The following is a 22,519-nucleotide window of genomic DNA, read 5'->3' on the forward strand; positions in this document are numbered from 1 at the left end:
ATCCCGTCCTCATATCCCTTCCTCATATCCTGTCCTCATATCCCAACCTCATATCCCGCCCTCATATCCTGTCCTCATATCTTGTCCTCATATCCCGACCTCATATCCCGACCTCATATCCCATCCCCATATCCCGACCTCATATGCTGTCCTCATATCCCAACCTCATATCCCGACCTTATATCCTGTCCTCAAATCCCTTCCTCATATCCTGTCCTCATATCCCAACCTCATATCCTGTCCTCATATCCCAGCTTCCTATCCTGTCCTCATATTCCGGCCTCATATCCTGTCCTCATATCCCAGCTTCCTATCCTGTCCTCATATCCCAACCTCATATCCTGTCCTCATATCCCAGCTTCCTATCCTGTCCTCATATTCCGGCCTCATATCCTGTCCCAATATCCCGTCCTCATATCCCGTCCTCATATCCCGTGCTCATATCCTGTCCTCATTTTCCAGCTTCCTATCCCATCCTCATATCCCGACCTCATATCCTGTCCCAATATCCTGTCCTCATATCCCAACCTCATATCCCGTCCTCATATCCTGTTCTCATATCCCAGATTCCTATCCTGTCCTCATATCCCGTCCACATATCCGGTCCTCATATCCCGTCCTCATATCCCGTCCACATATCCGGTCCTCATATCCCATCCTCATCTCCCGTCCTCATATTCCAACCTCAAATTACATCCTAAAATACCAACCTCATATACCGACCTCATATACCGATCTCAAATATCGCCTGCATGTTACTCCTATTACAACTATTTTTTGTATAAATATAAATGACATGAGTTGTATTGTGTATATAGATCGCTCCGTTACAGATAAACAATTTTCTATCATTTGTAAATTATGGCCAAAATGTTTGCTGCACTGGAACTTAGTAGGAGGTGGATCTTTGCTCTATAAATGGCAGAAAGTAGTGACACAGAAAGGTCATCTTAAGAAAGATTTCATTTGTGAATCCTAAATAGATATTTATATTTTAGGGCCCCATGGGACACAAAGGACCCCAGGGCTTCCAGGGGAATCCAGGAGTTATGGTGAGATAAGGACTGCAGACAAAAATGCATAAACGTAATAGGGGAGATATATCAAAACCTGTGCAGAGGAAAAATTTACCATTTGCCCATAGCAACCAATCAGATCGCTTCTTTCATTTTTGAAAAGGCCTCTGAAAAATGAAAGAAGCGATCTGATTGGTTGCTAAGGACAACTCAGCTACTTTTCCTCTGGACAGGTTTTGATAAATCTCCCCCAATAAGTCCAAAGTTCGTTTTTTATTCTGTTCATCCTGGCCTCTAGGGGTGCTGTTTTCTGTATTTTTGTAATACAAGGACACCTATGGGCTGTGGAGGTGAACTGCGCCAAGTTATATTACAAACTCAAGGTTCTACACCTCTTTCTGATTAACAAATGTCAACTCTAAAATAACTTTTTTTTTATTGCTTTATTGATAAAAAATGATGTGTGTGCAGGTTTTTTCCCCCCTAACCCATATGTTTTATTCCTGCAGGGAGAAGTTGGTGTTCCTGGGCTCCGGGGTCCCCCCGGTCCAGAGGTAAGTGAGCAGTTTAATAGGCTAGTTACTGATTGGTTATCGTCATGTTCTAGAGAAAACACAATATCCAGGTTCTATATTCGGCTCACACTCTTTGCCAGTCCGGCTAGCAGTGCAACCAGCCGGGAATCACCAATGGTGAAGCAACAAATGAAGTCGCAGGTGCTCCTTTATATAGGTCCCAGTAAAATACAGAGGCAGATACAGAAACCAACGCATTACAAGTCTCAAAGACCCATGATCATGATGCCATGATAAAGGGTCATTGAGACTCTAAACGTGTTGGTTTCTGTATCTAAGTAACATGGAGCTGTCCTCACCTGGTGTTCAAATGAACAGCTAACCCTGGTACAGGTAAAGAGTACAGAACATGTAATACTTCCCTGTACTGTAGGGGGCACTACCAGACACCAGTCAGTGCATGCACTTCAGTAATACAGGTAAAGAGTACAGAACATGTAATACCTCCCTGTACTGTAGGGGGCGCTACCAGACACCAGTCAGTGCATACACTTCAGTAATATAGGTAAAGAGTACAGAACATGTAATACCTCCCTGTACTGTAGGGGGCGCTACCAGACACCAGTCAGTGCATACACTTCAGTAATACAGGTAAAGAGTACTACAGAACAGAACATTTAATACCTCCCTGTACTGTAGGGGGTGCTACCAGACACCAGTCAGTGCATGCACTTCAGTAATACAGGTAAAGAGTACTACAGAACAGAACATTTAATACCTCCCTGTACTGTAGGGGGTGCTACCAGACACCAGTCAGTGCATGCACTTCAGTAATACTGGTAAAGAGTACTAAAGAACATGTAATACCTCCCTGTACTGTAGGGGGCGCTACCAGACACCAGTCAGTGCATGCACTTCAGTCATACAGGTAAAGAGTAGTACAGAACATGTAATACCTCCCTGTACTGTAGGGGGCGCTACCAGACACCAGTCAGTGCATGCAATTCAGTAATACAGGTAAAGAGTACTACAGAACAGAACATGTAATACCTCCCTGTACTGTAGGGGGTGCTACCAGACACCAGTCAGTGCATGCACTTCAGTAATACTGGTAAAGAGTACTAAAGAACATGTAATACCTCCCTGTACTGTAGGAGGCGCTACCAGACACAAGTCAGTGCATACACTTCAGTAATAAAGGTAAAGAGTACAGAACATATAATACCTCCCAGTACTGTAGGGGGCGCTACCAGACACCAGTCAGTGCATACACTTCAGTAATACAGGTAAAGAGTACAGAACATATAATACCTCACTGTACTGTAGGGGCGCTACCAGACACCAGTCAGTGCATACACTTCAGTAATACAGGTAAAGAGTAGTATAGAACATGTAGAACCCCCCTGTACTGTAGGGGGCGCTACCAGACAGGAATTCAGTGCATACGTTTCAGTAATACAGGTAAAGAGTAGTACAGAACATGTAATACCTTCCTGTACTGTAGGGGGCACTACCAGACACCAGTCAGTGCATACACTTCAGTAATACAGGTGTTTTACCAGTGAAATTTCCATTCTGATTGGTCAGGCCTTCCGGCTATCCGGAAGTTGAGGCCTTCCGTATGTTGAGTCTGGTTTCAAGTTACAATGGTCCAGAAATGACCACTGTATGTTGAGGCCATTGTAAGTTGAGGGGTCACTGTACATGCATGCTCAGCTGTGCCAAATGTGACAGTAAGAGTAAGAAGGGTAAGCTGCAGTTAGATAACACTGGTGAATGCCCATCTGCAAGGAGTGCAAAGGGATCAGGCTTTGACATTCCACGTGACTGATCCTTTTTACAAAACATCATCTGTTGGAGCTGAACTGGGATGTACCATTACACATTGTGTGGTTAGCTGGTCCCACTGAAACCAAAGGGTTCTACTGATTATGTTCTAATTTGTATAGGGGTCTTTGCTTTTGGCAATTGATCTGTTGCAGAACTACAAATTCCAGCATGCCCTAGCTGTAGATCCTCTAGTTGGAGATATGTCTATATAATAAAATGGTAGCAGAGCTTCTCATTGGGCAAAATGTCTACAACAGTGCTGTATGTATAGTGTACTGCTCACCTTCTTTGGTTGTGTAAAAGACACAACCACTATGCAGGCATATTAAAGAGGGTGCAGCCTCCCAGGCATCAGCAAGGGGGCCAAGATATAGCAAGAAATCTGTACAATAGAAAATCCTGGGTTAACCAACACATTTCTGGGCTTTTGAGCCCCTTCATCATCAGATGAATTTGGTAGTTCTAAGCTATTCATCTGATGAAGGGGCTCAAAAGTAGGGGATAGCAAAGAGTAATCATACCTTTTAATTTAACATGGTGAGATGAAGCCATGCCCAGGAAGTATCTGCCCCTATCAACTATAACCCCATGATGTCTAACAAAAATTGTAATTTCATATCTATGCTTGTTCTACTTTTTGTAGGGTGAACAAGGACAGCCAGGATTCCCAGGTGCTCAGGGGGTAAATGGGTCCCAGGTGAGTAATGGATCCCACTACAATAAGAAATAGGACTTAATACATAGATTTCAATTCTGATCAGATTCCTGTATAAACAAAATAACTAGGTTTGGGTGAAATTAAATTATGACTTGTCCTACAGCAGTGTTTCCAGCCTCCAGTTGTTGAAAAACTACAACTCCCAGCATGCCCGGACAGCCTTTGGCTTTATAATCCTCCCAGTTCACTGCCCCCATCATGATAACCCCCCCCCCCCCCTCTTTAATTATTTTTTTTTTTAGTTTATTTTTATATATATATTTTTACGTTTTCTACCTTGATATTGCTCTGTATTTTCTGCTCAGTCAGATTCACAGACTGGGAAGGGACGTTCCCCAGCAGGCGTGACATCATCTGAAGCCATACAGGGGAGAACTTCCTCCCTCACTCTGCTAAACACAGCTCAGAGTAGTTCCGTATGAGATGAGCTATGATTGGCTAAGGCTGCACCCCCCTCAGCACTCCAGGCTGCATTGCTTGATTTTTGACTTCTGTCAGGCCAGCAGGAGTCCAAAGTCTGTGCAAGACATGGGAGAAATGTGCTCTGGACAAGTAGGGAGACACCTAGTGGCGGCTTTTTTTTTTAAACACAAATAAAACATAGAAAACTTCATTTAAAATAAATAAATAAATAAAAAGTACATCGGAAAGATTTTTTATTTACCAGAAGGAGTGCAATAGCAAAAATTAGTTTTAATGACAGTGTCCATTTAAACTGCAAAATATTTTGTTTCCTCTGGAGATATTCCTACTATTGAAATAACATACACGTGTGGCTAAGCCAATTGTGTTTGTTCATGGTCCAGTCCTCCATCTTATGTGTATGCCCACTTTAATATCCTTGTATTCAGCTACAGAAGCGACAGGTATATTTAAGATCACTAAACTCTTTGATCCAATGAGATCGATGCAAAAAGTATGTCAGCATATAAAATGTGCCTACTAAATCCCCTAAAATCAACGTGTTTCTGCTGTCATCATACACCCTTACTCATGGCTATCCAAGACCACTCTGAAGTCAGTAGAAATAGTATTAGATTAGATTGTAAACTTCCTGATATCCAAGGGGGAAACTCCTCTAAGGGCCTGTTCAGATGGCAGCATATCCGCCCAGAAAAGTTCTGGGCAGACATACGGTGCGCGCCAGATGCCGACTCCATCGGAAATAGGACCGATTGGATATATGCGCCATCTCCATTTCCAATACATGTCAAAGCAGAGTCCGGAATTTGAATTTCCGCAGCAGAATTTTCTGCCACAGAAATTCTGCCGTTTGCATGGTTCAGTTGAAAACAATGGGAGGCTGCTGCACTGAAATTTACGAGGACAAGTCACAGACTCATATGAGACATAAAAAAGCAGCATTTTCAATTGTATGTTGTAAATATTTCAGCATAACTTTGTCTTCTTGTCTCCTCTTTATTAGGGAGATCAAGGACCTGCAGGAGTCGGTGGTCACCCTGGACCTCAGGTACGCTACAGAGACTACAATTTTTAACATAAGCTAATTGTATTTTATTTTTCAATTTCCGTCATGAGCTAAAATTCCATTGCGCATAAATTAAAATTATAAAGTAAAATGAGAGCTATATTAAAATGTATTGTATGGGCTCTTCCACCTGAAAGATCTATATATCCTGACAAGGACCTTGGGCATGTGAGACATCAAGCCAGGCCGACTCTCCTGTCAACACAAGGTGCAAGATAGGAAAGGATTTCATAAGGCTCTAATCGGACTATATTCTATGTAAAGTTGCGGCGCACATATGGCAAATCCAGTGGGCCTTTTTATGGGTGTGTTTGGACGAGGTTTCCTAGGCACACAGTTTACACACTGACTTATGACGTGCGACTTTTCTCCGAAAGTCACAGTTTTGCACAACGGCCACTCCAGGTGCAGGCAGCCGCGCCAGGATGACTGACAAGTGCCCTTTACATTAGCTACAAGTCGCACGTAAACATTAGCCCACATTTAGTGAAAGGCTCAGGCATCTTGATAAACGCTGACCACACTAGTGCCCCGCACAGGCAAAAAAACCAAGGTTGCACATATTAATAAAGGATCCCCTATATGTTTACTTCTTTATCTTAAACAAGGCACTTTAATGTTCTATATGTGTAAAAATAAAACTGATACTCCGACGTGTTTTGAATTCTAAGAGCGCTTATTCATGGCTTAACTAGATTTAGTCAAGAATAAGAACTCTTTCAGTTAGAAATGTGTCAGTGTTTCAATTGTGTGTGTATATAAATAAATATATATATATATATATATATATATATATATATATACTGTATATATACATATATATATATCATGAAAAAAAGATAAAGAAAGATAAAAAATATATAGATTGAATTTATAACTATTACGTGGAGCTGGAGAACCTTTTGTATCTTATTATAAATGTATAATCATTTAAAATAAAATATAAAATAAGAATAGTCAAAAACTGTGCCCAGCTGGACCTTTGGTTTTGAAGGATAGTCCATTGATTTCAATGGGTGCCCAGCAGGTTGCCGCTGATCACTGGGATCCTAAAAGCGAGATCACCTGCAATCATGTGCAGAAAAGGGAACATGCAGTATATATGGATATATATATATATATATATATATATATATATATATAAATGACTGTACTTTGGTGTAACTAAGTGTCCTGTATTACATTCCTAACATGTGTTTATAGGGCCCACCTGGGTTAGAAGGACTGTGTGGACCGCCAGGGAGAAGAGGACCACAGGTACTATGACAAAGATGAATTACCGTGGACAGGATTGGCCCCAGCACCAGGGTAAACCTGGGCAGATGCCCGGACCCATCAGCCTGGCCATGTGTATGTAATTGTACTATTGTTTGTTCCAGGGCATGAGAGGAGCCGAAGGCCCACCAGGTCAGAAAGGAGACACGGTATGGATCTGTATCTTTTTTACGACTCTTTCTTAGATTTTTGTGCATATTTTCTATGTTTTCTGAGCCCTAAATCATTAAGTAAAGATTTTTTACTTTTTTAGGGAGAACCAGGGCCTCCAGGTTTCCGAGGGGAACGAGGACCAGAAGGACCTATGGTAAGTTTTAAAAGTCATCTGAGAAAAAAAAAAAACAGAGCTACTTTTTAAAGGAGCACTTCAAGTGAAGGTTATGGGTGGAGGGGGCGGGGCATGACTCTCTTTGGCATCATTACCCACCCCCTCGGAACCTGCTCTAGGTATAACACATCAGTTGCACCTGTAATGGGATTTTCATATATACCATGACATTATGATCAATGGGGGGTCAGTTTGGGGATGACACGAAAACAGGTCCCCTTGACTTAATTCTGTAACACTTGTGGCCCCCTCCTGTGCAGGGATAATCTATGAAGTAGCGGCAGTGCTTACAGTAGTATTCCCATCTCAGTCAGTCCCACCTCTGAAACTCATACCTATCTCTAGAACAGTGTTTCCCAACCAGGGTGCCTGCGGCTGTTGCAAATCTACAACTCCCAGCATGCCCGGACATGCTGGAAGTTGTAGTTTTGCAACAGCCAGAGGCACCCTGGTTGGGAAACACTACTCTAGAATAAGACCTCCCTAAAGTGTCCAGTGCCAAACAGTGTAGAAGAGCCAGGAAGTGGCTGCAGGAACGCATGGGAACGGAGTTCCTGCACTTTTTCCACACCAGGAACAATATTCCCATTAGCAGGACCAGCCCCTGAGTAGAAATCTAGGGTGAGTTCCCACACTTTTTGTTCCAGGACTTGACCCCTGAGAACAGCCCATATTTTTTTAATCCAGGCCACCTCTGACCGCTTCGACCTGACGCGTCAATAACCCTTTAGGTAGATCTGCTGCTTATTCCTTGTAAGGATTAGTGGGGGTTCCTAGTGAGATGCCATCTCTTACTGCAGTGTTTCCCAACCAAGGTGCTTCCAGCTGTTGCAAAACTACAACTCCCAGCATGCCCGGACAGCCTTTAGCTGTATTTTTGCAACAGCTGGAGGCACCCTGGTCCGGAAAAACAGTCTTACTGGAATGGAAATACTCTGTTAAAGGAGTAGTCCAGTGGTGACCCAGTGGTGAACAACTTATCCCCTATCCTAAGGATAGGGGATAAGTTTGAGATCGCGGGGGGTCCAACCGCTGGGGCCCCCTGCGATCTCCTGTACGGAGCCCCGACAGCCCGCGGGAAGGGGGCATGTCGACCTCCGCACGAAGCGGCGGCCAACATGCCCCCTCAATACAACTCTATGGCAGAGCCGAAGCGCTGCCTTCGGCAATCTCTGGCTCTGCCATAGAGATGTATTGAGGGGGCGTGTGGGCCGCCGCTTCGTGCAGAGGTCGACACCCGCTATCTGGCCGGAGAGCCTGGCCCCCGTACAGAGAGATCGCAGGGGGCCCCAGCAGTCGGACCCCCCGCGATCTCAAACTTATCCCCTATCCTTAGGATAGGGGATACGTTTTTCACCACTGGACTACCCCTTTAAACTTAAAGCAGTGTAATTATGATCTGTGGCCACAAGATGGTAGCAGTATTCAGAATCGCCAGAGGCGTAAGACAGGGGTGACATCCATAACAAATACCAAAAACTAGAAGCAACAATAAGTGCCAACAGGCCACTGCTATGATACAATTATTACCCTACAGAATATGTGGAAATATGCCCTAAATCATATGTTAAAAAAAAAAAATTATTTCATTGATCATTGCATTTTTTGACAGATAAAACTACTTTATTATATAGAAGAAAAAAAAAAAAAAAAAAAAAAAAAAACAATAACTGGGTGAACAATATTAGAAGGATTTACAATAGACACTGTATGAGTACAGATATACTCTTTCGGTTTTGTTTAAGTCCCTTCATCAGGGAGTGACAACCATGTAGCCATTTTTGTGTGTCAATAAAGCTGTAATTTCTTTTTTTGTTACACAGGGATTAATCGGATGGTCTGGAATGACTGGGCTGCCAGGAGACAAGGTATTGTGCTGACACCCTTGTGTTTAATCACGCGGGCTGTCAGGGCATGATGGGAGTTTTAGTTCTCCCTTCTTAATACTACAGGCAATTTTAGAAGTCCTATATGGATATATTGCTTTTCTATTATTCTATTAAAGGAGTACTATCGTGCAGGACAATGTATTATTTGCATAGGGAATAGCTGCCTGATTGTGGGGGAGTCCAACCATTGGGACCCCCCCGCAATCTCCTGCACTGCACCCCGGCTCACCCCAGGAATGGAGCATGTTGACCCCCGCACAAAAAACATCCCCCGCACAACATCTGGAGATTAGGCAGTGATACATGTATACATGATGAATGCCGCTTACTGGTATTTGTGCTACATAGCGTCCAATGTTAAAAAAAAAAAGCAGCAGCGGATAAGAAACAACCTGTGTATGGTGTCAGAAAGTACTAAAAGGAACTTACTAATATAATGTTATTAGCCACAGTGCAGAGATCTTCCATATCAGCTGTGTCCTCTTCCTTGTAAACTGTGACGTTATGTCACAGGCTCTGAAAGCTCTGCTCTATCCCTCCTCCTCCCCCCCCCCCCTCCACTCCTTTCAGTGGACCAGACCAGTGATGTGGAAGTGGTGAAGCTCCTTATACTGCTCATTAAATTTATGATTGATTAGATAAGGCAGCAGGAAGCCGGTCTCAGTCACTGTAGTTTCCGTCAGAATAGGCTCACTGCTGCCTTATTTAATAAGTCATAAGTCTAATCAGCAGTTATTCTAGCTCCCCCTTCACATCACTGGTCTCATCCTGAGCTGACAGGAGGGTCGGAATCTCTCTGCATTGAGAGCTTGTGGCGTCCCACAGCTGATATGGAAGATCTGTGCACTATGACTAATAACATAATAATATTATATTAGTGAGTTGCTTTATTATACTTTTTTGACTCCAGGTTGTTTCTTTCACCAGACAACCCCTTTAAGATGTTATAGGGCAAATATAACTTGGTTACACTGTGCTCTTAGGGTCGGCCCTCTGCAGAAGGAGAGAAAGGAGATCCAGGGGTCAAAGGAGACAAGGTAAGGAACATAACTTTTGCCTTCAACATTTATGGAGATATCTTCCACCATCTCGCCCCTGGATGAACCTCAAGCCATTGATTCCGAATGTGTTTCATTTAGGGTTTTTGTGGCCCCTCTGGCCCTAAAGGTCCTCCTGGGAAACAAGGACAGCCTGGATTTATAGGGTTCTCAGGAGCAAAGGGACTTGTCGGCGCATCTGGAGCCCTGGTGAGTTGCGTATAGCCTACATGTACAGGGGCTGATTTGTATAACAAACGCTACACCCTCCCCATTCCCACCCATATGCAGTTTGCCCCCTGTAGGTTATTTTCCCCCTGTATGGAGGGCCCCCTGTGGGTAGTTTGTCCCCTATGGTTAGCTTGCCCCCCTCTGTAGTTAGCTTGCCCCCTGTAGGTAGCCTGTTCCCTCTGGGTAGTTTTCCCCCTGTAGCTAGCTAGCCACCTGTAGGTAGGGCCCTCTCTTAAGGAGAAAAAAAACAACAACACATACTCACCTTGTTTTCCCCCACAGTCACCAGAGTCTTTTCTACCTTCTTCCTGTGGCCACTAGAGGCAGGCTGGGAGCTTCTCAACCTACAGGACGTGCACAATGACGTCATCATGTTTGTCCCTGAAGCAGAATTGATGTTCCTTGCCTCTAGTGATCACAGGCAGTATCACTAGAGGCCTAAAATCCCTGGAGTCCTCACAGCTTGGATGCAGTAGGACCCTGTGTTGGTGGGGGGGGGGGGGGGGGTCCTATCACATCAAGTCACCACCTTCGCTGTGACACACCAGTTGAAAACCACCATACTTAATGCTCCATTTCTCATTGTTCTAGGGTGATGAAGGACAAATAGGGCCTCCTGGTGCAAATGGTAGTGACGGACCAAAGGTTAGTATAGGCTATTTGGTCCAGAGGTTTGTATTTTTTATTGCAAGTTATTTGTTGTATGAAGGGGCTTGTGATTGTCTGGGGGGAGGAGGGTGGATGTCACATTAGAATATCAGCACTTTGATTGGTAGGTCCCGGTAGGTCACATGATGTCACGCCACACCCCCTTGTGGCATCACGCCACGCCCCCTCCATTCATGTCTATGGGAGGGGGCGTGACGGCCGTCACGCCCCCTCCCATAGACATGAATGGAGGGGGCGTGGCGTGACATCTCCAGTCCTGAAAACACATAGATTTTCCGAGGCTAGAGCAGCAGCCCGGCATAGAATGCGGGTATACGCAGAGATCGCGGGGAGTCCCATCGGCGGGCACCCCACGATCAAACATCTTATTCCCTATACTTTGGATAGGGGATAAGATTTCTATGGCCGGAATACCCCTTTAATTTGTTATATATTTCTGTACCATATAACAAGTATTTCCTGTTTTCTCCTTGGACTTTAGGGAAACCGTGGACCAGATGGACCAAAGGGTATGACAGGACCAAGAGGAAACCGGGTAAAATAACTGTTCAAAGTCTTATGTATACATCTCAAATGTGTCCAATCTTCATTTCTGTAGTAAATTAGGCACCTTTGCTTTTTGGGCATCCATTGCCTATAGAGGAGAATGCTGCCCTGATCATAGATATTGGAAGGTGATAGTTCTAAGCAAAAAAGTATTAGTCCTTCTGGGTTCTAGGTGGAACCATGAGAACCTGAGAACATTACCGATGGTCTTAGCCTGTATAATATACAATATCTCTTGTCTATTCCAGGGACGCATGGGACAGAGAGGTCTTGTCGGATTACCAGGACCTCCAGTAAGTGACACTTGGTTATCTCAGAGACTCTTGATCTTGAAATTCGGTCCTCAGAGGAAGGTCGATTGTTGGCCACCCCCTGGAACTGAACAGAATGATGTCATCAGAAAACCATAGGAACATGCAGGAACTAGTAGAGGAACTATAGACACCTTTACTTTTTAGTACCCCCAAAAGTAATCTCAGGCTCGGGTTCACGCAGTGTTTGGTGGCACACATGTTGGCACCCATCATGTACAAAGAATGTGCTGAAAATGCATGCCGCATTGTACCCTGCAGAGTACCCAGAATCTTCTTACTTAAACCTTGTAGAAGAGGAAAGGCAACAATGATTGTTCTCATTGTTATATCCCATCCTAATATCCGTCCTCATTTCTCGTCCTCATATCCCGTCCTCATATCCCTTCCTCATATCTCGACCTCATATCCTGTCCTCATATCTCGTCCTCATATCCCTTCCTCATATCCCAACCTCATATCCTGGCCTCATATCCCTTCCTCATATGTTGTCCTCATTTCCCGTCCTCATATCCCAACCTCATATCCTGTCCTCATATACTGACCTCATATCCCGTCCTCATATCTCATCCTCATATCCCAACCTCATATCCTGTCCTCATATACTGACCTCATATCCCGTCCTCATATCTCATCCTCATATCCCGACCTCATATCCCTTCCTCATATCTCAACCTCATATCCCTTCCTCATATCCTGTCCTCATATCTCGTCCTCATATCCCAATCTTATATATAGTCCTCATATCCCTTCCTCATATCCCAACCTCATATCCTGGCCTCATATCCCTTCCTCATGTGTTGTCCTCATTTCCCGTCCTCATATCCCAACCTCATATCCCGTCCTCATATCTCATCCTCATATCCCGACCTCATATGCCACTTTCATATCCCAACCTTATATCACAATCTCATATAATGTCCCAACCTGATATCCCAACCACATATCCTATCATGATATCTCTTCCTCATATCTTGTTCTCATATCCCAACCTCATATCCAGTTTTTATATCCTGTCCTCATATCCCATCTTTATATCCTGTCCTCATTTCCCAACCTCATTTCCCATCGTCATATCCCTTACTAATATCCCATCCTCAAATCCTGACCTCATCTCCCCTCCTCATCTCCCATGCTCATATCCCGTCTTCATATCCCGTCCTCATATCCCATCCTCTTGTCCCAACCTCATATCCCATCCTCATATCCTGTCTTCCTACCCCGTCCTCGTGTCCCAACCTCATATCCCGTCCTCATATCCCGACCTCATATCCCATCCTTATATCCTGACCTTATATCACAGCCTCATATTTTGTCCTTATGTCCCGTCCTCATATCCTATCCTCATTTCCTGACCTCATATCCTGTCCACTCCTAAGGTTAAGGAATGAAGAACGAGCAATGCTGGGTACTTAGCTAGTTATGTATATAGCAGATAAGAAATTCTACTCTTCTACACCTTTTGCCTCTGTTCAGAAGATTTCTTTGTCTGGGCTATTCACATGAATAGTCATGAGCTGCAATACCAGATACAGCCTATGGACAGGAGTGGCGCTGTTTCTAGAAAAAACAATACTTTTTGTTTTTAATCCAAGGGAAGCCATTATAGTTCAAATACAATACAATAATACGATTATGGCCCTCATTTACTATTCTAAACCCGACTTGTTTTGTCGGATTTTTTGGGCGCATCTTTGTCTGCGACATGTTTCAGACATCGTGCGCCAGTCTGCGACACGATGCAACATTTTTTCCCGACGGACCCGATATGGATTCTCCCAAACCCGAAAAAGGGGCGTAACCCGACATTTCTGAGCTTTCCCAAGTATTTATAAAGGTTTCCAACCCGAATTTGTTGAATTGTTGTGGATTTTTTCCCGACAACTCAGAGGAGTTGGAAACCAAAACCAACAAAAACCACGTGCGACAAACAGGATGCGACATAATAATAAATACCAGGGGGAAAAAGCAGTCGGGTAAGAAAGCAACATAGACTTACAACCCGATTTTCTAAGTAAATGAGGGCCAGTGTTATTATAAAAAAATAAAAAAAATCCCATTAATGCCTTTTTTTCTTTTATTCCACATTCAGGGTCATCGTGGTGTTCAAGGTCCAGACGGCGCAGAAGGACTGCCTGGTATACAGGTTCCCACTATGCACTATATATACCCATTATATGGCATGGCACTTGGCCCTGCACCAAGCGCTTCACAAATCCCGGCACTTACTTTACTCTCTATGTTCCTTGTATTCTCAATGCTTCTTATTATAAGATTTTCTCCTGATATCTGCTAAGGCTCTTTATAATATAATCCTTAGCTGAATTGTTTACATTAACCCATTTAGAAGTTGAAATATTCTTGTACATAGGGGGCAGTATTATAGTAGCTATATTCATGTATATAGGAGCAGTATTATAGTTTTTATACTCTTGTATATAGGAGCAGTATTATAGTAGTTATATTCTTGTATATAGGAGCAGTATTATAGTAGTTATATTCTTGTATATAGGGGCAGTATTATAGTAGTTATATTCATGTATATAGGAGCAGTATTATAGTAGTTATACTCTTGTATATAGGAGCAGTATTATAGTAGTTATATTCTTGTATATAGGGGCAGTATTATAGTAGTTATATTCTTGTATATTGGAGCAGTATTATAGTAGTTGTATTCTTGTATATAGGAGCAGTATTATAGTAGTTGTATTCTTGTATATAGGAGCAGTATTATAGTAGTTATATTCTTGTATATAGGAGGCAGTATTATAGTAGTTATATTCTTGTATATAGGAGCAGTATTATAGTAGTTATATTCTTGTATATAGGAGCAGTATTATAGTAGATATATTCTTGTATATAGGAGCAGTATTATAGTAGTTATACTCTTGTATATAGGAGCAGTCTTATAGTAGTTATATTCATGTATATAGGAGCAGTATTATAGTAGTTATACTCTTGTATATAGGAGCAGTATTATAGTAGTTATATTCTTGTATATTGGAGCAGTATTATAGTAGTTCTATTCTTGTATATAGGAGCAGTATTATAGTAGTTGTATTCTTGTATATAGGAGGCAGTATTATAGTAGTTATATTCTTGTATATAGGAGGCAGTATTATAGTAGTTATATTCTTGTATATAGGAGGCAGTATTATAGTAGTTATATAACTCGGCAAGAGTGAATAGTCGGCACCTCTACCCCAAATAGCGCTCCTCCCTTAGTGTTTCAGCAGCAAGATGTATGCAACCTGGTTCCTGAATATGTCCGCTACAGTTCCGTAAAGTGCTGGCAGGCACTGTACACTGTGTGGTTCCAAGTCCCTTAAAGATGCAGCATTCACAAAAGTATGTACAAAAGAGAAAGAGAGGGACGTCACTCACCAGGATACGGTGCAATTTTCTTTATTTCAACGGTGCAGAGACATGGAGCACGGACGCCAGAAGGTGGGACTAGCTCATCAGTGAGAAGCTGGGTGACAGCTGTTGCGCGTGCGGATCACGCTTCTTCAGTCTGAAGAAGCGTGATACGCACGCGCAACAGCTGTCACCCAGCTTCTCACTGATGAGCTAGTCCCACCTTCTGGCGTCCGTGCTCCATGTCTCTGCACCGTTGAAATAAAGAAAATTGCACCGTATCCTGGTGAGTGACGTCCCTCTCTTTCTCTTTTGTACATACTATTATAGTAGTTATACTCTTGTATATAGGAGCAGTATTATAGTAGTTATATTCTTGTATATAGGGGCAGTATTATAGTAGTTATATTCATGTACATAGGAGCAGTATTATAGTAGTTATACTCTTATATATAGGAGCAGAATTATAGTAGTTATATTCTTGTATGTAGGGGCAGTATTATAGTAGTTATACTCTTATATATAGGAGCAGAATTATAGTAGTTATATTCTTGTATGTAGGGGCAGTATTATAGTAGTTATATTCTTGTATACAGGAGCAGTATTATAGTAGTTATATTCTTGTGTATAGGAGCAGTATTATAGTAGTTATATTCTTGTATAAATAAGCAGTAATATAGTAGTTATATTCTTGTGTATAGGAGCAGTATTATAGTAGTTATATTCTTGTATATAGAAGCAGTAATATAGTAGTTATATTCTTGTATACAGGAGCAGTATTATAGTAGATATATACTTGTATATAGGGGGCAGTATTATACTAGTTATATTCTTGTGTATAGGAGCAGTATTATAGTAGTTACATTCTTTTATATAGAGGGCAGTATTATAGTAGTGACATTCTTGTATATAGGAGCAGTATTATAGTAGTTATATTCTTGTATACAGGAGCAGTATTATAGTAGATATATACTTGTATATAGGGGGCAGTATTATAGTAGTTATATTCTTGTGTATAGGAGCAATATTATAGTAGTTACATTCTTGTATATAGAGGGCAGTATTATAGTAGTTACATTCTTGTATATAGGAGGCAGTATTATAGTAGTTATATTCTTGTATATAGGAGCAGTATTATAGTAGTTATATTCTTGTATATAGGAGCAGTATTATAGTAGTTATATTCTTGTATATAGAAGCAGTAATATAGTAGTTATATTCTTGTATACAGGAGCAGTATTATAGTAGATATATACTTGTATATAGGGGGCAGTATTATAGTAGTTATATTCTTGTACATTTATTACCTGTTGTTGCCTATTCACCTGCTTTGGCCACTGGCATCAGCTGCATGGTATCCTAGCTGTATATGGTGACTTAAGTCAACATCATATGACAAAATATTAATTATTTTTGTTCTTATTCCAGGGGCCAATAGGTGCAGCAGGGGCTCCTGGGATACGGGGACCTCCAGTAAGTATTAATAAGTGGGCTGTCAATGTTTCATTTCAGACCAAAATAAATAATTACATATGTGATGCTAAAGCAGTGTTCACCAACCACTGTGCCTCCAGCTGTTGCAAAACCACAACTCCCAGCATGCTGGGAGTTGTAGTTTTGCAACAGCTGGAGGCACTCTGGTTGGGAAACACTACCCTAAAGACTTGTCTAAAATGTGGTTGACTAGATATAAGGTATGTCTATAATTAAGATTTGTATTATCTTAATATGTACATGTTTCTAAGGTATTATGTCTCCCCCTGCAGGGTATACCAGGACTTCGTGGGGGGGTAGGCAGAGATGGACCTCCAGGCCCTCCAGTAAGTAGATGCTTAAAAGTATTGTTGAGATTAATCAGATTTTTTTTTCCCAAAACAAAAACAGTGCCCCCTTTCTTTACAGGCTGTGTGTTGTATTACAGCTCAGCTCTGTTCACTTGGATAGGGCTGACCTGCAAAACTAAACACAACCCATGAACAAGAGTGTCAACCAACCCCTTAAAGGGATACTCCGGTGTAAAACTTTTTTTTTTTTTATCAACTGGTGCCAGAAAGTTAAATAGATTTGTAAATTACTTCTATTAAAAAATCTTAATCCTTCCAGTACTTATTAGCTGCTGAATACTACAGAGGAAATTATTTTCTTTTTGGAACACAGAGCTCTCTGCTGACATCACGAGCACAGTGCTCTCTGCTGACATCTCTGTCCATTTTAAGAACTGTCCAGAGTAGGAGAAAATCCCCATAGCAAACATATGCTGCTCTGGTCAGTTCCTAAAATGGACAGAGATGTCAGCAGAGAGCACTGTACTCGTGATGTCAGCAGAGAGCACTGTGTTCCAAAAAGAAAATATTTTCCCATGTAGTATTCAGCAGCTAATAAGTACTGGAAGGATTAAGATTTTGTAATAGAAGTAATTTACAAATCTGTTTAACTTTCTGGCACCAGTTGATTAAAAAAAAGTTTTCCATCGGAGTACCCCTTTAATGGAGTATTCCCAGCTGGAGAAAGGAGGATCAAGCATGTTGAATTTCAGTGCCTGATCCTTTTGTTCTCATAGGAGATAGGTTGTTACCAGGGGGATCTGGAGGCGACAGAGTTGTCTGGCTGCAGCTTATTCCCATTTTCCTATTGAGAACACATGCATGCTCAACTAAACTAAGCATGCATGTGTATAGGGAGAACAGGAGGAATAGCCGTCAGCTATTAAAAACATATCGCCATCCTTAGGCTTCAAATACAAGTTGCCATCAGTCTGTACAATCATTTTTCTTCTATTTTTATTCTAGGGTCTTCCTGGTAGACCAGGGCCGGATGGGGAGCCTGGACCTATGGGAGAGAGGGTAAGCAGATCCCTACACTGGATATAAATGCATAAATAGGCAAAATAGGCAGCCACCTAGAGCACCCTCTTAAAAGGGGCGCCACTCTGCCTGCTGCAATAAAGTTAGCCAGTATCCGAAGCACCAGCCTACTCTACCTATAGGTGGAGCAGTCACTACTGTTGTGTAGTGTGTGAAGAAATCTGCGCCTCATTGTTACCCCAGTAGTAAGGAGATTACATGAGGAGGAGGTTTGTTACAGTGTGTCACCACAGTAATAAGGTGATTACACGAGGAGTGGGTTAGTTACAGTGTGTCACCCCAGTAATAAGGAGATTACATGATGAGGGGGTTTGTTACAGTGTGTCACCCCAGTAATAAGGAGATTACATGATGAGGGTTTTTTTTACAGTGTGTCACCCCAGTAGTAAGGAGATTACATGAGGAGGGGGTTTGTTACAATGTGTCACCACAGTAATAAGGTGATTACATGAGGAAGAGGTTTGTTACAGTGTGTCACCACAGTAATAAGGTGATTACACGACGAGGAGGTTTGTTACAGTGTGTCACCACAGTAGTAAGGAGATTACATGAGGAGGAGGTTTGTTACAGTGTGTCACCACAGTAATAAGGTGATTACATGAGGAAGAGGTTTGTTACAGTGTGTCACCCCAGTAGTAAGGAGATTACATGAGGAGGAGGTTTGTTACAGTGTGTCACCCCAGTAGTAAGGAGATTACATGAGAAGGAGGTTTGTTACACTGTGTCACCCCAGTAGTAAGGAGATTATGAGGAGGAGGTTTGTTACAGTGTGTCACAACAGTAGTAAGGAGATTACATGAGGTGGAGGTTTGTTACAGTTTGTCACCCCAGTAGTAAGGAGATTACATGAGGAGAAGGTTTGTTACAGTGTATCACTCCAGTAATAAGGTGATTACTTGAGGAGAAGGTTTGTTACAGTGTGTCACCCCAGTAATAAGGTGATTATATGAGGAGAAGGTTTGTTACAGTGTGTCACCCCAGTAATAAGAAGATCACATGAGGAGGAGGTTTGTTACAGTGTGTCAGCCCAGTAATAAGGAGATTACATGAGGAGGAGGTTTGTTACAGTGTGTCACCCCAGTAGTAAGAAGATTACATAACCTCAACATATCCCCACACCTCTTGTTTGAATAGTTCTTGTGTAATATTATGTCTGATACTTGTCTTTGTTTGTAACCCATAATTGTAAGCTCTGTGCAATCTCTAGGCTTTATATAAATAAATAAAATAATAATAGTAAGGAGATTACATGAGGAGGAGGTTTGCTACAGTGTGTCACCCCAGTAGTAAGGAGATTACATGAGGAGGTTTGTTACAGTGTGTCACCCCAGTAGTAAGGAGATTACATGAGGGGGAAGTTTGTTACAGTGTGTCACCCCAGTAGTAAGGAGATTACATGAGGAGGAGGTTTGTTACAGTGTGTCACCCCACTAGTAAGGTGATTACATGAGGAGGAGGTTTGTTACAGTGTGTCACCCCAGTAGTAAGGTGATTACATGAGGAGGAGGTTTGTTACAGTGTGTCACCCCAGTAGTAAGGAGATTACATGAGGAGGAGGTTTGTTACAGTGTGTCACCCCAGTAGTAAGGAGATTACATAAGGAGGAGGTTTGTTACAGTGTGTCACCCCAGTAGTAAGGAGATTACATGAGGAGGAGGTTTGTTACAGTGTGTCACCCCAGTAGTAAGGTGGGGCGTGTTAAAGAGCAGAGCCAATGGGCAGCAATATTATCTTTCACATAGGGTGGCTAAAATCCTTGCACCAGGCCTGGATATTTGTGCACATAATGCCCAAGCTCAGATAATGAGCCCTATGCTTCCTATTGGTTACTGCTTTACTATTGATCTTCTGCACGTCTTGATCTGCTGTACATTGTCTTCTAGGGCTTCACAGGAAAACAAGGCCCCGAAGGACCACAAGGACCTGTGGGCATGTATGTAAGTGCCTAGCGTGTTACCTTCCATTATGTCAGCTTTAGATGTTTATGGTGTTATGAATGTCAGTATTATTTTTATTTTACAGGGTTTCCCTGGCCCTTCTGGTCAAAGGGGTCGGACAGGATACCCTGGTGAGAAGGTAGGTCTGAGTCTGCACTTGGTACCCACAGAGACAACCTGCATAAATGATGTGTATTTAGGATGAGTATTTGTGTTAAAATAATTCAGCGTAAAGGTTTACATGGGATTTATGAGGATGTATGGGCATTTGTGCTACAGTTTACTACAACAGCATCCACCTGCTGAACCATTACTGACCTGTGTAATTGTATTGAGGTTGTGCACACAATTTTTTGGCCATTTTTTGAGATGTAAAACGGACAAAAGAGCAGTCAGGTTCTGCCATGAGCCGCCATCTCTGAGGTAGGAAGTAGCAGGAGATGAAGGGATCCAGACGACATCCCAGAGGGAGCCCAGGGTGACCGCGGTAGGTAAGTATGTGTTTTTTTTATTTTAATGCCATTCTCAGCAAAATGTAATCGGTTTTTTTTGTATATGGATGAGCCCTTTAACAAAGTTCCCCCACACCTTTGAATAATACTTTTTCATTTTTCAGGGAGAGATCGGTCCACCGGGAATGCCAGGACCTCCAGGAAAAGTTGGTTTGAAGGTACCTGCACATTTTATGATTATCACAGTCCGCATTACACACATTATATGATATTATTATCACAATTCACAATATGCACCTAAGGGCTAATTCACACAACTGTTCAGCTCCATCACAGGGTCCATTCAGCACCACAAAACCGAGTCAACCGACACCAACAGGTAGCGACGGATCCTATTGACTTGAATGGGGTCGCTCAAATCACGTACTGTCCACAGACTGAGCTATCGGAGCTCCCAGAGCTGAACAGTAGTGTGAACTTAGCCTTACATTATATCATTATTATTACAGTCCACACTGTTTACATAACGTGATTTTATTATTATTATTATTATTATTATTATTATTACAGTCCGCACTATTTACATAACATGATTTTATTATTATTATTATTATTATTACAGTCCACACTATTTACCGTATATACTCGAGTATAAGCCGAGTTTTTCAGCACGATTTTTCGTGCTGAAAACACCCCCCTCGGCTTATACTCGAGTGAACTCTCCACCCGCAGTGGTCTTCAACCTGCAGACCTCCAGAGGTTTCAAAACTACAACTCCCAGCAAGCCCGGGCAGCCATCGGCTGTCCGGGCTTGCTGGGAGTTGTAGTTTTGAAACCTCCGGAGGTCCGCAGGTTGAAGACCCCTGCGGCCTTCGACATCATCCAGCCCCCTCTCACCCCCTTTAGTTCTGTACAGTACTCACCTCCGCTCGGCGCTGGTCCGGTGCCGCAGGACTGTCCGGAGAGGAGATGGTCCGGTGGGATAGTGGTTCCAGGCTGCTATCTTCACCGGGGGCGCCTCTTCTAAGCGCTTCGGGCCCGCCCCAGAATAGTCACGTTGCCTTGACAACGACGCAGAGGTACGTTCATTGCCAACGTACTTCTGCGTCATTGTCAAGGCAACGCCTCTATTCTGGGCCCGAAGCGCGGAGAAGAGGCGCCCCCGGTGAAGATAGCAGCCCGGAACCACTATCCCACCGGACCACCTCCTCTCCGGACAGTCCTGCAGCACCGGACCAGCGCCGAGCGGAGGTGAGTACTGTACAGAACTAAAGGGGGGTGAGAGGGGGCTGGATGATGTCGAAGGCCGCAGTGGTCTTCAACCTGCGGACCTCCGGAGGTTTCAAAACTACAACTCCCAGCAAGCCCGGACAGCCGATGGCTGCCCGGGCTTGCTGGGAGTTGTAGTTTTGAAACCTCTGGAGGTCCGCAGGTTGAAGACCACTGAGGGCGGATGATGACAAGAGGATGATGAAGGGGGGGTGTGGGATGATGACAAGAGGATGATGAAGGGGGGGTGTGGGATGATGAAGGGGGGTGGGGATGATGACAAGGGGATGATGAAGGGGGGGGTGTGGGATGATTACAAGGGGATGATGACAGGTGATGATGATGATGAGGGTCTGGATGATGACAGGCGGTGATGATGATGAGGATGTTAATGACGGGTCTGGATGATGACAGGGGGATGATGTATTTCCCACCCTAGGCTTATACTCGAATCAATAACTTTTCCTGGGATTTTGGGTTGAAATTAGGGGTCTCGGCTTATACTCGGGTCGGCTTATACTCTAGTATATACGGTGCATAACATGATTTTATTATTATTATTATTACAGTCCACACTGTTTACATAACATGATTTTATTATTATTATTACAGTCCACACTATTTACATAACATGATTTTATTATTATTATTATTATTATTATTATTACAGTCCGCACTATTTACATAACATGATTTTATTATTATTATTATTATTAAAGTCCACACTATTTACATAACATGATTTTATTATTATTATTATTATTATTATTATTATTATTACAGTCC

General features: G+C 42.6%; 1 protein-coding gene across 1 annotated transcript in view; it reads left to right on the plus strand.

The window, feature by feature from the left end:
* The window catches only part of LOC130291779 (collagen alpha-1(I) chain-like), a 233,582-nt gene that overhangs the window by 170,149 nt on the left and 40,914 nt on the right, over nt 1-22,519 (plus strand). The window contains exons 17-36 of the mRNA XM_056541029.1: nt 999-1,052; nt 1,526-1,570; nt 4,005-4,058; nt 5,506-5,550; nt 6,772-6,825; nt 6,948-6,992; nt 7,097-7,150; nt 8,995-9,039; nt 10,044-10,097; nt 10,200-10,307; nt 10,920-10,973; nt 11,479-11,532; nt 11,792-11,836; nt 13,947-14,000; nt 16,640-16,684; nt 16,978-17,031; nt 18,001-18,054; nt 19,959-20,012; nt 20,098-20,151; nt 20,629-20,682. Of these exons, the coding sequence (XP_056397004.1) occupies nt 999-1,052; nt 1,526-1,570; nt 4,005-4,058; nt 5,506-5,550; nt 6,772-6,825; nt 6,948-6,992; nt 7,097-7,150; nt 8,995-9,039; nt 10,044-10,097; nt 10,200-10,307; nt 10,920-10,973; nt 11,479-11,532; nt 11,792-11,836; nt 13,947-14,000; nt 16,640-16,684; nt 16,978-17,031; nt 18,001-18,054; nt 19,959-20,012; nt 20,098-20,151; nt 20,629-20,682 (1,080 nt within the window). The remainder of the gene's footprint in view (nt 1-998; nt 1,053-1,525; nt 1,571-4,004; nt 4,059-5,505; nt 5,551-6,771; nt 6,826-6,947; nt 6,993-7,096; nt 7,151-8,994; nt 9,040-10,043; nt 10,098-10,199; nt 10,308-10,919; nt 10,974-11,478; nt 11,533-11,791; nt 11,837-13,946; nt 14,001-16,639; nt 16,685-16,977; nt 17,032-18,000; nt 18,055-19,958; nt 20,013-20,097; nt 20,152-20,628; nt 20,683-22,519) is intronic.

The sequence above is a fragment of the Hyla sarda genome, chromosome 9 (genome assembly GCF_029499605.1).
Source record: "Hyla sarda isolate aHylSar1 chromosome 9, aHylSar1.hap1, whole genome shotgun sequence".
NCBI lineage: Eukaryota > Metazoa > Chordata > Amphibia > Anura > Hylidae > Hyla > Hyla sarda.